The sequence below is a fragment of the Aotus nancymaae genome, unplaced genomic scaffold, assembly GCF_030222135.1.
Source record: "Aotus nancymaae isolate 86718 unplaced genomic scaffold, 86718_ANA_hifiasm-v0.15.2.pri h1tg000004l, whole genome shotgun sequence".
Lineage (NCBI taxonomy): Eukaryota > Metazoa > Chordata > Mammalia > Primates > Aotidae > Aotus > Aotus nancymaae.
In genome coordinates this window covers 15,652,809-15,669,267 of record NW_026988415.1, presented here as the reverse complement: position 1 = coordinate 15,669,267, position 16,459 = coordinate 15,652,809, and the positions used below count along the sequence as shown (strand labels likewise).

Here is a 16,459-nt window from a genome sequence, read left to right as displayed (position 1 = left end):
GGCTGCTCCTGAAAAGTTAAGAATGGGTAATTGAAGGGAGCTAATATCAGGCCTAGCTCCATCTGTCTCCCAGTAAAGACCTTCAGGGCTGTTTTTATAGGTTTTTTGAATAACAGCAGTAATAGCTACCATTTTGGAGAGCCTAACTGTGTTCCAGGCACGATACTCCACACTTCACAATCTCTTGGAATCTTTTCAGCAATCTGTTAAGGGAGAAACTATTAACTCCATTTTACATATGAGGAAGCTGAGGATCAGAGAAGAGAAGGAGCTAATAGGTTATAGAGCAGGCATTCAAGCGCAGGCTTTGCTGACTCTAGGTTGTAAGTTTAAACACTGCCTTAGGTTGCCACATAACTCTGTGTGCTTTTTTTAATCCCCCAACTGTTTGGCTACATTTCTATCAGTACAAAAATCATCAGAGAAACTCAAACAAGATTTTGTCCTTGCTGAAGTATAGGAAGAAAGGGCAAAAAATAGGAGAGCTAAATTTCTTTCAAAGAAGTCACCAAGAGCGTCTACCCTAGCGAAAGAACTGTGCCAGCAGCAGTAAAGAAAGTGGCACCTGCAAGCCATTTCCTGTGGCCCGTGGAACAGAAGAGCCACCACCACAATCCAACGATCACAGCCATGACAATGACAACTGCCAGAGGTGTTCTAAGAGCAGGGCCACTAGCAGGAAGCTCCCAAGAAACAGGCTTCCCTAACATACTTTTCACTGTGCTTCACACTCCAAGTCCCAAGAGTCCATTTTCTCTGATGCTCAGCGATTGACTATCAGAAACAAACTTTCTGAGTCAGAGAAATTGGACAAAAATGTTTCAGGGAGGTGTTACTGTTTGTGGAGGTCAGAGGCAGTGGTACTGATAACACTAAAAGAAACTTACCAGGGAAAGGTCAGGAAACTTATCACACTCAACAGCCTTGTTTCAATCAGTGTTCAACTTACACGCTCTCTGTGAAGTGGATATGAAGTTATGACAGATTTCAAATTTGTATAAATCTACCAGAATGTATGCAGCCCAAATGTTGTTGCATTAATTATGCCGATGTCACTCAAAACACTTCTTGCTGGGCGTGGTGATACATGCCCATAATCTCAGGTACCTAGGAGCCTGAGGCAGGAGGATCCCTTAAAGCCAGGAGTTCCAGATTAGCCTGAGCAACACAGTAAGACACAGTATCTACAAAAAATTTCCTGGAACTCCTCTTTGGAAACCCCGTTTAAAGCCAATATAAGTGTCAGAAGAAGTAAACAGCACTATTATTTCACGCTCTCACTCCAAATGTACCCCAAATGGTAAGAGCCTGCTTCATCAGCCACCTCATTTAGTAGTTTGGTTTCCAAAAACTCACAGATTTCCCAAAAACATCCAGTTTACCTTTATGAGAAGAAACACAGCCCACACCTCTTCACCCTTACTCTGGACATTTACATGATCTGCTCAACCATGGTATAATGCCACTGACAACATCAACACCTGGCTATCAATTATTTAAGTGCCCATGTGCCAGAACTTATCTTCACAACAGCCCTGTAGGGTAGGTATCATTACTCCCATCTTACAAATAATGTAACAGAATTTCATATTAAATGACCTGCTGAAAGCACACAGTTGGTGTCTGAACCAGGATTAAAATATCCATCTGGGGCCAGGCTCGGTGGCTCACATCTGTAATCCCAGCACTTTGGGAGGCCGAGGTAGACAGATCACTTGAGGTCAGGAGTTCGAGACCAGCCTGGCCAACAGGACGAACTCCTGTCTCTACTAAAAATACAAAAATTACCTGGGAGTGGTGGCATATGCCTATAATCCCAGCTCCTTGGGAGGCTGAGGCAGGAGAACCACTTGAATACGGAGGTGGAGGTTGTGGTGAGCCAAGATCATGTCACTGCACTCCAGCCTGGGTGACAGAGCCAGACTCTGACTAAAAAAATCCATCTGGATCATTCTAAAGACTGTACTCTTCCCAATATGTATTAATCACCTGGTGTATGCTTCCTAATGTTTCAAGGTCTTCTCACTGAAGACCTCAGCCTGAACCACCAATGATCAACTGACTGAGAATCAACAACCTGCAGATGGCAGGGATCAGCCATAAACCCACAAGGCTTTTTCCAAAGAGGAGGTAGAAAAATTATCTGGAAGACTGGCAGTATCAGTGGAGTCCATCTGCCACTTACCAAGGCATTACCTTTGAAGGAAGCAATAATACTTAAGGGGCAGAGAAGCTCTAGTATGTTAATTTACTCATTTCTTAAAAGCAAATATGTTTCTTTCTGGTTCTATCTCCTAAGCCTTCCAGGCTAAAATAGAAGATTTCTGATTCATGGAGCAGTAACGGTAAAAGGAGACAGGCCTTATCCAACCATCAGAATCACATTTCCAAGAAGAAATTAGGAGGTGATGTTTATTTGTTGAGGGTGTGGATGTGCTGGGACCTCCCTTGGAGGCCCCCAAATGCTCTTCATATCATAAAATGATCCAACTGAGCTCAACAGAGCTGGCATTGTATACTAACAGGACACAATTTGCTTAAAGTAATAAGCTATCCAGTATTCAACCATTGATAGACATATCAATGTTGAGCCATGAAAATGTTTCTTCCTGCTACTTAAGACATGACAGTCAACCAAGTCTAACCCATCCTGAATGGGGCACACTGTATTAAGCCATTCGTCAGCTGGATAAGCTGTGTTTTTCTCACTCAATTCTGAAGGTAAAGCTACTGTGTATGACACCATAATCTTAAGGGATAAATTTAATTTTACTGTATCTTGTACCACAAGAATATGTCCTGATAAATAGCTGTCACTAAAGACTACTTCTAAGATAAATTGCTGATGAAAAATATGCCAATCCAAGCTCATAGCGAGATTATTACATGGGGGTACTCTCCAAACTGATCTGTTCTGTCTTACCAGGATTTAAAAAAATGCTTAGCTACCATAAATATTTCATGCTATACCAAATTAAGTCACTTTCTACATAATCCAGTTCTCCTTCAAAGGCTTTCCAAGAGCAATTTTGACTTATCTAAGGCAAAGTAGAATATGTAAACTGCCATTCTAGCAAAGCATCATTATACTTCAGTACGTTCATTCTTGGGCACACACTCAGGCTAACACAGCAGTTCCCCAAACTGGAAAGAATGAAGTGTCATGTTCCTGCTCCTGGGAAAGCTAAAGTAGAAATGAGATCCAAAAGTGTCTGTGGGGGACCAGGAACTGTGGAGATAGATAGTGATAAGTCAAACAACGGAGCCCTATTTGTCTCTCTCTCCCTCCCATCAGCCTTTCATAAGTAGAGCTTCCTGCAGTATAGGGGGCAAAGGAAGAACTAGTCATGAGAAGAGAGAGCTGGGAGGCTGAAGACTATACCTCAGTTTCTAACCCTCAAAACATCATGACAGTGACTGAGAAGAGCTACTGAGTCTCACCTTCAGCCTGACTTTAGTCTGACTTGTGCCTCAATCAATGGACTTTAGGACCTGACTCAATGCTACTGAATGTTATTTCTATTGTCCATTGTTTACGTTTTTCTATACCCTCTTCCTCTTGGCTCTGTATTTATCTTACTTGTGTCCCCATTGCTGTTTGCATTGGCTATCCTATATTTAAAATTGTATGGATACCGCCCTTTGGAGAAAAGCCACCCTATACATTTTTTTAAAAATCCAAACAACAAATAATAAACAACCTATTTTAGCATGAAAGCATGGGAGCCTGAGTGTATATGCACTTTGGCATATAGGTTTTTACTTATTCTCTTTACTACCAGACTGAAGATTGTGAAGGTCTTTCCTTGTTGCTATGTAAACCAGTGAAAGACTTTCCTGTGCTAGAAATTTTTAGGTACAACGTACACTACTTGGGCGATAGATGCACTAAAATCTCAGAATTCACCACTATATAATTGATCCATGTAACAAAAAGCCACTTGTAATCCAAAAGCTATAGAAATAAAAAATTAAAGAAAAGAAAGAGGCTGGGTGTGGTGGCTCATGCCTGTAATCCCTGCACTTTGGGAGGCCAAGGCAGGTGGATCATGAGGTCAGGAGTTTGAGACTAGCCTGAGCAACATGGTGAAACCCTGTTTCTACTAAAAATACAAAAATTAGCTGGGTGTGGTGGCAGACACCTGTAATCCCAGCTACTCATGAGGCTGAGGCAGGAGAATCACTTGAACCTGGGAGGCAGAGGTTGCAGTGAGCCGAGATCGCGCCACTGCACTCCAGCCTGGCAACAGAGTGAGACTCCATCTCAAAAAGAAAAGAAAAGAAAACAAAGAACTATTCCCCCACCAAAGTCCTCAAAACATACTGTGTTCTTAAAATAATTGCATTATGAAAGCAGAATCAACTATTCTCCCTTGCCTTTCCTGGATTAAGGCATAGGGGAAAAAACAAGCTATTTTGGTCGTCTAATTTTTTGTATGATTTTGCACGTCAGGAATTGGGTGTTCATGGTTCTCTCATTCACTTCAACTTGCTGACATGCCACAGTTTATCCTTCCAACCCAGCAGAAAGGAGAGAAAAATGTTTCCTTACTGTACTTTTCTGAAACATCCAGAAGGTTTTGAGACAACGAACAAAGCTCTGAGAATTAACAAAATTGCTTTGCATATTCCCACTTCTGCCTTCTCAATTAAGCAGAGAAATTCTGAAAAGGCATTAGAAACATTGGAAGACTTGTCTGGTCAGTGTAAGAGAATTCTGAGAGAGAGAGAGAGAGAGAGAGAGAGAGAGAGAGAGAGCTGGTATAATTTCTCACGTGAAATGAGAGGTAAAATTGTTTAAGATAAAGAGGAGACAGATTCACCGCAATTTGCCCCTGCAGATTTTAGGGAGTTTATTTCGTAATGCCAGCTGCCCCATATGAGAGTCTCAGAGACATCATGGGAAAATTAAAGATGAATATGCATTCATAACATAGTTTTTTTTTAAGAGATGGGGTCCTTCTGTGTGTCCAGGCTGGACTGAAACTCCTGGGCTCAAACAGTCCTCCTGCCTTAGCCTTCTGAGTAGCTGGGACAACAAGCACGTGTCACCACGACCAGCTCCCATTCATAATGAACAGAAGTGGCTATGTAGAAACTGTCAGCCAGAAGATAACAGCACTATCCTGGAGCTGACTTCTGGAGCCAGGCCAATCTGACCCAGCAACGTGATAAAGGGGTAGCATGAGCAGCTCCAGCTGAATCACAAAGGAAACTAAGGCAACATGCCACAAAGTAAAGTACAAGTAGTTGTCTATGCAGAGTTGATAAGCCTCAAAGTCACTAGGGAAATATAAACCCCTATGGGAGGTGTGCTAATTGTAGGAGAGGTCAGCTGACTACAAACAGAAGGCTGAGACAAAGACTCAGGGGAGAATCATTACAAAGGATTACAGAGATGAGGTCTGGTGATAGGCTAGCATTTAGGTGGTGCTCAAGGATGATGGGGACGGGAGGCCTATAGGTTTGGCTGACCTGTCTTCAAGGATAAAGTTGAGCTAAGCTGAATGCAGAGGTACTGAGAGAGATCTGACAGAGAAGTAGTTGCTTGGGGTTTATATAAAAATGGATAAAAACTGATGAGCGGATAAACAAAATACGCTACATACATGCAATGAAATATTATTTGGCCATAAAATGATAAAGTACTGATACCTGCTACAACTTGTATAAACCTCAAGAACATAATGCTAAGTGAATGATTCCATTTACATGAAACCCCTAGAATAAGTAAATCTGTTGAGGCAGAAAGCAGACTGCTGCTTGCCAGGGGCTGGAGTAAAGGGGAAATGGGGTGTGTCCATTAATGTACAAAAAGGTTTCCTTTTGGAGTGATGAAATGTCTTGGAACTAGAAAGAGATGGTGGTTGTACAACATTGTGAATGGACTAAATGCCACTGAATTGTACACCTTAAAATGGCTAATTTTGTCATGCAAATTTTACCTCAAGAAAAGACACACACACTCACACACTTGTACCTGTGCACATGCACACAATACATATGGATGGGGCCTCTGTTTTGATACCTCTGAGAGGAGCTCTCCCTGGACTGCTGGGGAAGAGACAGGTTTTCTTTCCTTATCCTTCTCATTAGGTTGTGAACTCCTTAGCAGGGGCAGGAGTTGGATTCGACTTATCAAGGTATGCTCTATTACACAGTAAGTGCTCAGTCTGTGTGGAATGAGCCTGAATTATCAAATATTAAATGTAAACACACAACAGGATTTTTTTCTCTCAAACTAGGGGTTTTTGAACATGTATAGTTTAAACAGTTTCTCTGTTACACTAATTTAAACAAGTGTCAAACTCTGTTCACTAATTTATAGATTCTAATTTATACAAACTAAAACGAATTTATAGTTTCTCTGTTATACTAATTTATAAAGTATCAAACTATCCAGAAGATGAATGAAAATTCACTCAATTGTCCAGATATTCGGCCTAGCAAAAAAGGGTGATTTAAAATGGATTTACAAAAATGTTCACTCTTCATTTGGGTGTTATCAGGGCAAAGCCGACATTTACCCACTGTTAAGCCCAGTGTTAACTCAGCAGTTTGGGTTCCTTTATCTTTCTCTTGGTCCCAAGGACTCTCTAATTGAAATTCTCTGCAGTTTGACAAGGCAGAAGCTGGAGGATATTTCTGCCTTTGGCAGTTGTAGGAAATGTTTGCCTGTAGGATACGTGGGTGGCTCACATGAAAGAGGATACCTCACGTGGGCCCAGTTTGCTAATTTGATGGTTTCTCAGCTAAGCCCTGGTAGACAAACCAATGTTTATCTCAAGCCCAAATGGGGGATGATGGTGGGAAGCTGAGGAGGATGAATGACAGGCTTATGTGGTACTCCCTAAGATTGGATAGGTGAAACATTCTCTTCATATCTCAATTGATTGCATTCATAAGAGATAAAAATTGAAAGGATAAAAAATATGACGTTATTTAGAGAGACAAGGAATTGTTTAACTCTTTAAAAGTTGAGTGATCTATACATCCATAGTAGGCTACAAACAGCTCTAATAACCCAGCTGACATGGATATTGCTCAATATTTCCCTCAACATCAATATTTTCTTTTTAATCAAGTGTCTCCACTGACAAGTCTCATTTCCTATCAGGATCCTTGATTTTCATAATTTTTCTTTTTCTTTTTCTTTTTTTTTTTTTGAGACAGAATTTTGCTCTTGTTGCTCAGGCTGGAGTGCAATGGCACAATCTCAGCTCACCACAATCTCTTCCTCCTAGGTTCAAGCGATTCTCCTGCCTCAGCCTCCTGAGTAGCTGGGATTACAGGCATGCGCCACCATGCTTGGCTAATTTTTTTGTGGTTTTAGTAGATACGGGGTTTCTCCATGTTAGTCAGGCTGGTATTGAACTCCCAACCTCAGGTGATCGGCCCGCCTCGGCCTCCCAAAGTGCTGGGATTACAGGTGTGAGCCACTGCACCCGGCCAATTTTCATAATTTTTCTTGGCTAAAAGTAAAATTTTTTACAGGGACACAAACTTAACCTAGAAAGATAACAAAGTTACAACCCATTGGACAACAGGAAGTGGTAACTGTTACTTAAGACTACATTCAATGAGAAATTCACGGAAAAGCTCTGGAAAGAGGTTTCCACTATAGATGAGACATGAGTGCAAAGCTAATCTTTATAAATGGTACAAATAGAGGCCATACATGTCTTCAGGCTAAAGAACTTCATATTATTAAAGATATATTTCTGAGTAATATTTTTTTAAAAATTTACTTTGACATTATTCCCTAGTGTCATCATTGCGTTAGGTCAGTAATGCAAGTACAAGTTAATTATAACCTGAGGTTACTAACCAAGAAGGAGTCACTTCCTGGATTATACTACCCTTATTCTGTCTGAAAACATGTTTATTTTCTTCCTCCCTTCCTTCCCTTCATCCTTCCTTCCTTATTCCCTCCCTTCTTTCCTTTCTTTCTTTCCTGGATAGTGTATATGAACAACAAAAGTCATTTTGAGAAAAACAGATTTTCCAGAAATATAAATAAGAGTTTGGAATAATAGCTTTTATCCATACTACAATATTTATTTTATTATTTTGTTCAATACCCTAAGGCTTAAAGCTAGCAAATGAAACAAAAATATTTCAGTTAACATAATTCTTTTAATTATAATCAAAGTACATTTGGCTAACTTTTGGACTCATTCAAATTTAGCAGGCTTTGGATTCCACCATTTGATAGAGGAGAAATTTCTTGGTTCCGGGGCAACATGCTTCACAAAAGTGTACCAAACATGAAGTAGTTAATATGAGCAAAATTCAACAGAAATTTCACTAATTCAAAATACATAGGCCTGGGAAGAAATTATTTTAAAATTAACTAAAACTGGATCAATCTGATTTTCTCACCATAAACAATAGAAGATAGATCCAGCAGGGTTATAATATTTGCTTCAAACAATCACAATGAAGAAACCAATATTAGTGCTTGATATTTGATAAGTGCTCAAATATTTGTTAGAATAAATATGTGAATGAATGAACACATTAGCAAATAAATATATTTGTAAAGTAAAATTTCCTCTTTAATAAGAGACCATGGTTAGAAGATAAGCTGCTTAAAACAAATATTCAGGAGTCGTTTATTTTTCACTGTAGTGACATAACACTGGACAAGGCACTGGAATGGTTTCTCATCAAGTTTATGTAAGAAACACATATTTGACCTGCGGATATTTTCTTTTTCAAATATTTATTGTTTGTATCAGTTTTAAAGCATCAGCTTTTTATAAAGCCAAATACCAACTGCTTTTCTCTGAAAATTAAAAAAAAATATGTTCATGATTCTTCTTAGTACCTGATAAGCTTTTAGGATGACAAATACACATTATTTCTCCAGTGCATGGAGCCATTAATCCTTCCAGGCTGATTTACATTTGCTAGAGGGAAGTCTATCTCCATGCAATTTCAGTGCCTCATCCAGGGTGACATACAACCTCATTCTCATTGTCCCATGTTAGTAAAATAGCTTAGATGAGGAACAACCTATTTTCAGGCATGTCTTTCGGTTGGAAAGAGGAGGAGTGAAGGAAAAAGGGGGAAAAATAGAGAAGTAATATAAATTGAGTGTCCAGTATCTGCCAGTCTGCTAGGAGCTTTTCATTATACCTCTCCTAAGAGTTACAACAATCCTGTGAGAAGCCCTTTCGTTACAGAGGAGGAGGACCTTGAGACTTTTTAGGTTAAGTGACTTACCCAAGGCCACAGTTAGTAGCAGAACTGAGAGGGAAACTCAAATTCATCTGGCTCCAAAGCCTTCCTCTTTTCACTCCATTATTCTGCTAATAAATTCCATTCAGCATTCCATGTCCTGGTATTGGGTCCAACTAGAATGTAATCTCTTCAAAGCAGCTAACTTGCCCTTTTCACCCTTGCATCCCTAGCACCTAGCTTGGTGCCTAACACATAATATCTCAAAACATAAATGTTGAAGATATGAATGAGTGAATAAATTAATAAGGAAAAACATATGGACACTGTTAGATCTGGAAGGGCTCTAATCCAACCACTTCCTTTTTTAGAGGGGGGAAACCAAGGCCTAGAGAGATTAAGTCACTTGCCTTTGGTTAAGCAACTAATTAGTGAAAGATTCAGAACTTGACTTCGGGTCTGTTCTGCTCTACAACATGCTACTACGTGTACAAACATTTTCTAAAGCAGGTTCATCAACTCCTTGTGGTTTCCTATGCATTCTATCCTTTGATTTAATTTTTTAATTGCAAGCTATTCTTCCCAAATGCAAAGCAATGGAGGTTAGAAATACCACTAGCGCACCAGAATGAAACTCTGTGAGGACAGGAAATTATGGCTGTTTTGTTCATTTCAACAGGCTTGGCACTTAGAAGGTGCTCAGTAAATACTTGCTGAATAAATGAATATAATGAATATATGTGATTTCCTTTTCAGTGAAGAGCACAGTCTTCACAGATAATGATAGCATAGATTATATTAACAAATACTTGGCCCGGCGCAGTGGTTCACGTCTGTAAGCCCAGCACTTTGGGAGGCTGACGTGGGCAGATCACCTCAGGTCAGGATTTCGAGACCAGCCTGGACAATATGGTGAAACTCTGTCTCAACTAAAAATACAAAAATTACCCGGGTATGATGGCAGGTGCCTGAATCCGAGCTACTTGGGAGGCTGAGGTGAGAGAATCACTTGAACCCGGGAGGTGGAGATTGCAGTGAGCCAAGATCGCACCATTGCACTCCAGCCTGGGTGACAAAGCGACGCTCCAACTCAAAAAAAAAAAAGAAAAAAAAAACTCAATAAAATATTTCAGTAAAATTGCTCAGTGAAATGGTATTCCTCTTTCCCTCCCTTTTCTTCCTTTCTCTATCTTTATTTGTAAAATGGGGGAAAATAACAGTATTCATTTCATAGGATTGTTATAAAGATAAATAATACAGACAAAGCACTTAGCATGACATTTAATACACAATTAACTGTCAATAAATGATAGCTATTAAGATGAATGCGATTTCTTCAAATCAAATAAATAAGGGCCCACATAATGAGGAGATGGAAGAATCAAAGAAAAAAGAAAATTTTATTAATGCTTTAAACTCTGTAAAATGGCCTTCAGACATAATCTCTGTGTGCTTCAAACTTTGCAGCTTTTAGGAGGGCTATAAATTATAGACATCGTCTGGAATATCATAGATGTTTTATCTGTTTTTCTTGGAGAGTCTCACTCTGTCACCCAGGCTGGAATGCAGTGGTACAATCTCAGCTCACTGCAACCTCCACCTCCCAGGTTCAAATGATCCTTCTGTCTCAGCCTCCCAAGTAGCTGGGACTACAGACATGTGCCATCATGCCTGACTAATTTTTGAATTTTTAGTAGAGATGGGGTTTCACCATATTGGTCAGGCTGGTCTCAAACTCCTGACCTCAGGCGATCTGCCCACCTCAGCTTCTCAAAGTGCTGGGATTACAGGCATGAGCCACCATACTCAGCCTCATAGATGTTTTTTCTAGAATTTTTCTTGTGAAATTAATGGAGAAGCCAGAGAGAAGTCATAATTAACCTTTAAATAAACATACAATTATTCCTCAAATATTGCTATATGTAACTTTCAAAAAAGATCACCTCTCCACGAGTTCTTGTCCATTCCAGCAAAGGGTGTCGTTTTCCGCCACAGGGCTATGGCTGCAGATATAGCCAGGTAAAGCACTATAGAAGCTGATGAAAGATTTCAACTTCTGAATTAGTTCCCTAAAAGAAAAACAAAACATCTGCGCATAAGAGGCAAGTAAACCCAGTATGAGAAAAGTTTAATTTCCTTATCAGCATGACAGAAAGGCTATGCCAGGCTGATTAGAGCAATAAATGATTTTTAAAGACAGTCTTGGCTAGAAGGCCACAGTTTAGTTTTTTTAAAAAAAAAATCAATAAAATGATATTAGTAAAAAGTTGCCTGCCATATAAGGTGCTGTTCCTATCAGAAGGATGATTTAATTCCAACATCCATTTTCTAACACGTTCCACTTCCGTTTTTTTTTTGTTGTTGTTCAGAATGCTGTTACCTACATTTCCAAAGGTGCTGATTACAAGGCACACTGGAGCACTACATATCTTTTGGTTTCTGAGTGGAATTGGGTGCATTGATTGTAATTTACAATGCTATTACCCTAGAGATGGCCTGTTTCCATGTAGGCTCTATCTAATGGTTGCAGATCAGAATTGCAGGGTGCTCAGAACAGTATAAGCTTGACGAAATTCTCCTGGCAATACAGTCAGAGCAACTCACATCTGCCAGAAGAGGAAGGTTTCTTTGTTCTTTGTATACTGTGGCTCCTGTGAGGGAGAGGGAGCAGGGTGGGGGGTGATTCTAGTATATTTTATTATTTATTTGCTTTTGTTTTTGTGCTACACATGATAAGACATGTGTGTGTGTGTGTGTGTGTGTGTGTGTGTCTGAAAGAAAGAGAGAGACAATGCAAGAGAGAATATATTGTGTCTGCAATTATATGCAAACACACACATAAATACCAGAATAATTTCAGGTCTATTATCTATTTTGAGATGTACATGGATATACAAAGTAATATGCCTTAGACTGGAGAGAAGTGGATATCTTTTTAAAGAAAAAGAAATAATAAAATATCTATGTAATAGATATGCGGTGGAAGCAAACAAATATAAAACATATTTTCTTTTCTTTTCTTTCTTTTTTTTTTGAGATGGAGTTTCACTCTTACTGCACAGACTGGAGTGCAGTGGCGCGATCTCAGCTCACTGCAACCTCCGCCTCCCGGGTTCAAGCGATTTTCCTGCCTGAGCCTCCCGTGTAGCTGGGATTACAGGCATGCGCCTGGCTAATTTTTTATATTTTTAGTAGAGATGGGGTTTTTCCATGTTGGTCAGGCTGGTCTCGAACTCCGCACCTCAAGTGATCTGCCTGCTTCGGCCTCCCAAAGTGCTGGGATTACAGGCATGAACCACCATGCCCGGCCACTAAAACACACTATTTTCTAAAGCAATGCTTCTGATAGAAAATTAAAGCATCCTTCACATCCAAATATACATTATGTCTATGCTAAGTTTTGGAGACTCTATTCAGGGAATTTTCTGGCAGTGGAGACTAATATTGTCCCTAGACTAAGAATGGACTGGCCTGATATACAGACCTCTATAGGAACCAGAGGCCTGAATATCATTTGGACACTGGTGGAAGTCCTTAGCCCAGAAATGCCTTCTGGGAGTTGTTCTCAGATCTGGCCAAATGAGGAAGACTGTTGAAAATATCCTCTTGTACTTAATCCCCTTCTTTTTTTTATTATTGCTGTGGTTTAAGATGGTTTGCCCTTACCAAAACTCATGTAGAGGCGTGGTCCCCAAGGTGGCAGTGTTGGGAGGTTGTGCCTTTAAGAGGTGAAAATGGATTTATGCTTGCCTTGCAAGGCTGGGTTGGTTCTCCAGCGAATGGATTGGTTCCCAGGAGAGCAGGTTGCTACAAAGTAAGATTGCCTCTCATATTTGTTCTTTTCACTTGTGCTCAGTTCCCTTTCCTTTTCTCCGCCATGTTTTCACACGGTAGGACGCCTTCACTTAAAAGCTGCCAGATGAGGCCACCTTGAAATTCCCAGCCTGATAATAAACCTATTTTCTTTATAAATTACCCATTCTTAGGAATTCTGTTACAGCAACATAAAACAAACTAGGACAATTACCATAAAACTATTCATTTCAACTAATGATTTAAGAGGTGGGGGAGGGAGAGAGAGGGCTCTTAGCACAGATTCACAAAGGCTTGGGTCACAGCAAAGTCAACGTGATGGACAGAACAACCCAAGTAAGGTTATTGGGACATATATAACTTCTGATACCCCACGAGTTGCTTGCTGTTACGCCTGTACCCCCACCCCACAGCCTGCCCCTGGTGTCTGAGTACCATCAATCTCCAAAGAGAAGAGGCTCAATACAGAGCTCTGAAAATAAAAGTAATCATTATAGTTTCTAATAGGGGAAAAAGATGGGTCCAATTAACAGCTGATAGGAGAGATGCTCATTTTACAAGGTAATAATACAGTTCCCAAACGTGGAAGCTGAAAGAGTAAAGGCTGAGTCTGAGTAATCCCCCCTGCCCACTCCATAAGGAAATGGAATATGGCCATTAGTCTGTGGTAAACAATGGCCCTCTCTTTATGGAAAGAATAGACCTCCCCCTACCTCCAAATTCCCTCTCACTAACATAGCACATGGCAAGAAAAATTGAACCCATGGTAAGACCTTCCAATTTGATTTACATAGAGGTTAAAAAAAAAAAAACACCCTGAACTTCTCTCAACCCTTGTAGTTTTCTTGGTGGATCATAAAGATTAATGACAATTTGAAGAAGATCCAGATGAGGTTCAATGTAACTGTCAAGGGTATGAGGGGCTGCAATAAACATAAGACCTCTCATTTTAGTATAGAAAGATATTACCTGGAGGGTCAACACAAAAGTCTCAGAAAACCACAAAGAATGTGAACATATTAGTCTGTTCTCACACTGCTATGAAGCAATACCTGAGACTGGGTAATTTATAAAGAAAAGAGGTTTGCGGTGGCTCATGCCTGTAATCCAAGCACTTTGGAGGCCAAGGCGGGTGGATCACCTGAGGTCAGGAGTTCAAGACCAGCCTGACCAACATGGTGAAACCCCGTCTTAAAAAATAAAAATAAAAAATAAATAATAAATAAATAAAAGAAAAGAGGTTTAATTGACTCATAGCTCTGCATGGCTGGGGAGGCCTCAGGAAACACACAATCCTGGCAAAAGGGGAAGCAAGCATGTCCTTCTTCACATGGCGGCAGGAAGGAGAAAAATAAGTGCCCAGCAAAGGGGAAAGCCCCTTATATAACCATCAGACCTTGTGAAAACTAACTTACTATCATGAGAACAGGATGGGGAAAACACCCCCATGATTCAGTTATCTCCACCTGTTCCCTCCCATGACATGTGGGGATTATGGGAACTAAATTCAAGATAAGATTTGAGTGGTGACACAGCCAAACCATATCAGTGAATAGTATGAACACGGTCTGGGTTATCACGTTCTAGAACTCAGGGAATCTCTTTGAAAGTTGAAAAGGTAACTTGGAAAAATAAAAGGTTATCCTACTTTATTAACTTCACAGGGCATATGGGATGGACATGGAAACAGACTGTGTTTTAAAAACTTACTTCTGAATTAGCTGTTTTGAATTTAGAACACAGTTTTATTTTGCAACCATGTTAGAATGATTCGGTTCTCAGAACAGCCCCTTCAAACCTGTTGTGAGTAGTAGCTAAAAGCACTGATTATGGAGTCTGACTCAGCTGAGTTTCAAATGTCAGCTATGCCCTCACTTACTGAGCAGTGAAATCTTAGGCAAATTCTAAACTTCTCTGACCTTTAGTTTCCTTATTTGTAAAATGAAGATAATGATGGTACCTATCTTGCAAGGTTACTGTGATGATTAAATGAGAAAATGCATGTAAAGTGTTTAGCATAATACCTGCAGAATTAAGCAGAGTAATCACTCTACAATGTTAGCCATTGTCAATATTACTATTATGAATCTGTAGAATAGAATATATCATTGATACTGTTTGGCTGTGTCCCCACCCAAATCTCATCTTGAATTGTAGCTCCCATAATTCCCATGTGTTATGGGAGGGATCTGGCTGGCAATAACTGAATCATGAAGGTGGTTTCCCCCATACTGTTCTTGTGGTAGTGAATAAGTCTCATAAGATCTGATGGTTTTATCAGGGGTTTCCCCTTTTGCTTGGCTCTCATTCTCACTTGCCTGCCACCACATAAGACGTGCCTTTTGCCTTCCACCATGATTGTGAGGCCTCCCCAGCCACGTGGAACTGTGAGTCTATTAAACCTCTTTCCTTTATAAATTATCCAGTCTCGGTTATGTCTTTATCAGCAGTGTGAAAATGGACCAATACAGTCATATTTACAAAATACATATATTATACTCCAGATAAATTTATGTATGCCAGATAATTAAAATTTTTTCAAGTTCCACATAATTTTATGTACAATAAAATAATTGAAATCCCTTATTTTTTGAGGTGGATATTAATAAGTACAACCATTGTCTTTTTCAACAGATTTTTCCTGGTGTTCTTCTTAAACTAGTTAGCTACTGGGGTGGGTAATCCTTTTGACTAATTTGGTATAGCAAATGTTCAGAATAGGCAAATATATAGAGATATACAGTAGATTAGTGGTTGCTTAAGACTGGGGAGATGAAGGTTGGGGAATGATAGCTAAAGAGTACAGAGCTTCTTCCTGAGGTGATGAAAATGTTCCAAAATCGATTATGATGATGGTTGTACAACTCTGTGGATATACTACAAACAATTGAATTATACACTTTAAATGGATAGATTGTATGGTATGTGGATTAAATCTCAATAAAGTTGTTACCCCTGCCCCTCAACAGAAAGGGTAGAGAAGAGGTGAGAAATATGTTTTAGAGAAAGAGAGGCTTTTCTACTATGGGGAGGGATGCCCCTTGGAAGAATAAAAGGAGACAGGGAGGAGAGTTGGGAAAAGCCAGGTTGGATGCAAATAGAATAAACACATAGGCAAGGGATGAAAAGGGAAATGTGTAAGAGCTGCAGCTTCCACGCTGCAACAGCTGTAAACAGTTCAAATATATTTCTTCCTCCATCTTCTAAAATAAAGTCTTTTGCCTTTCTTTCTCATTGTAAAAGAAATACATGCTCACTATAGACAATTTAGAAAATAAAGAAAGATAGGGAAAAAAATTCATTGTCCCACCAGCCACAGATAACCGCTGTTCATATTTCAATATATTTTCTTCTAGATTTTTCTCGAGTAAATTTTTACACTTATTTCTTTAAAACACTTACACTTATTTCTTTCATAGGCTTGCTATCTGAATTCTTTTTGGTTCTTAGTGTATATTATCTC

The 16,459-nt window shown here is 39.6% G+C and overlaps 1 protein-coding gene across 1 annotated transcript in view; it reads right to left on the bottom strand.

Moving 5' to 3' along the window:
- The window catches only part of GPC3 (glypican 3), a 456,271-nt gene that overhangs the window by 143,473 nt on the left and 296,339 nt on the right, over positions 1 to 16,459 (bottom strand). Inside the window, exon 5 of the mRNA XM_012474320.2 lies at positions 11,127 to 11,252. Coding sequence (XP_012329743.1) covers positions 11,127 to 11,252 — 126 coding nt within the window. The remainder of the gene's footprint in view (positions 1 to 11,126; positions 11,253 to 16,459) is intronic.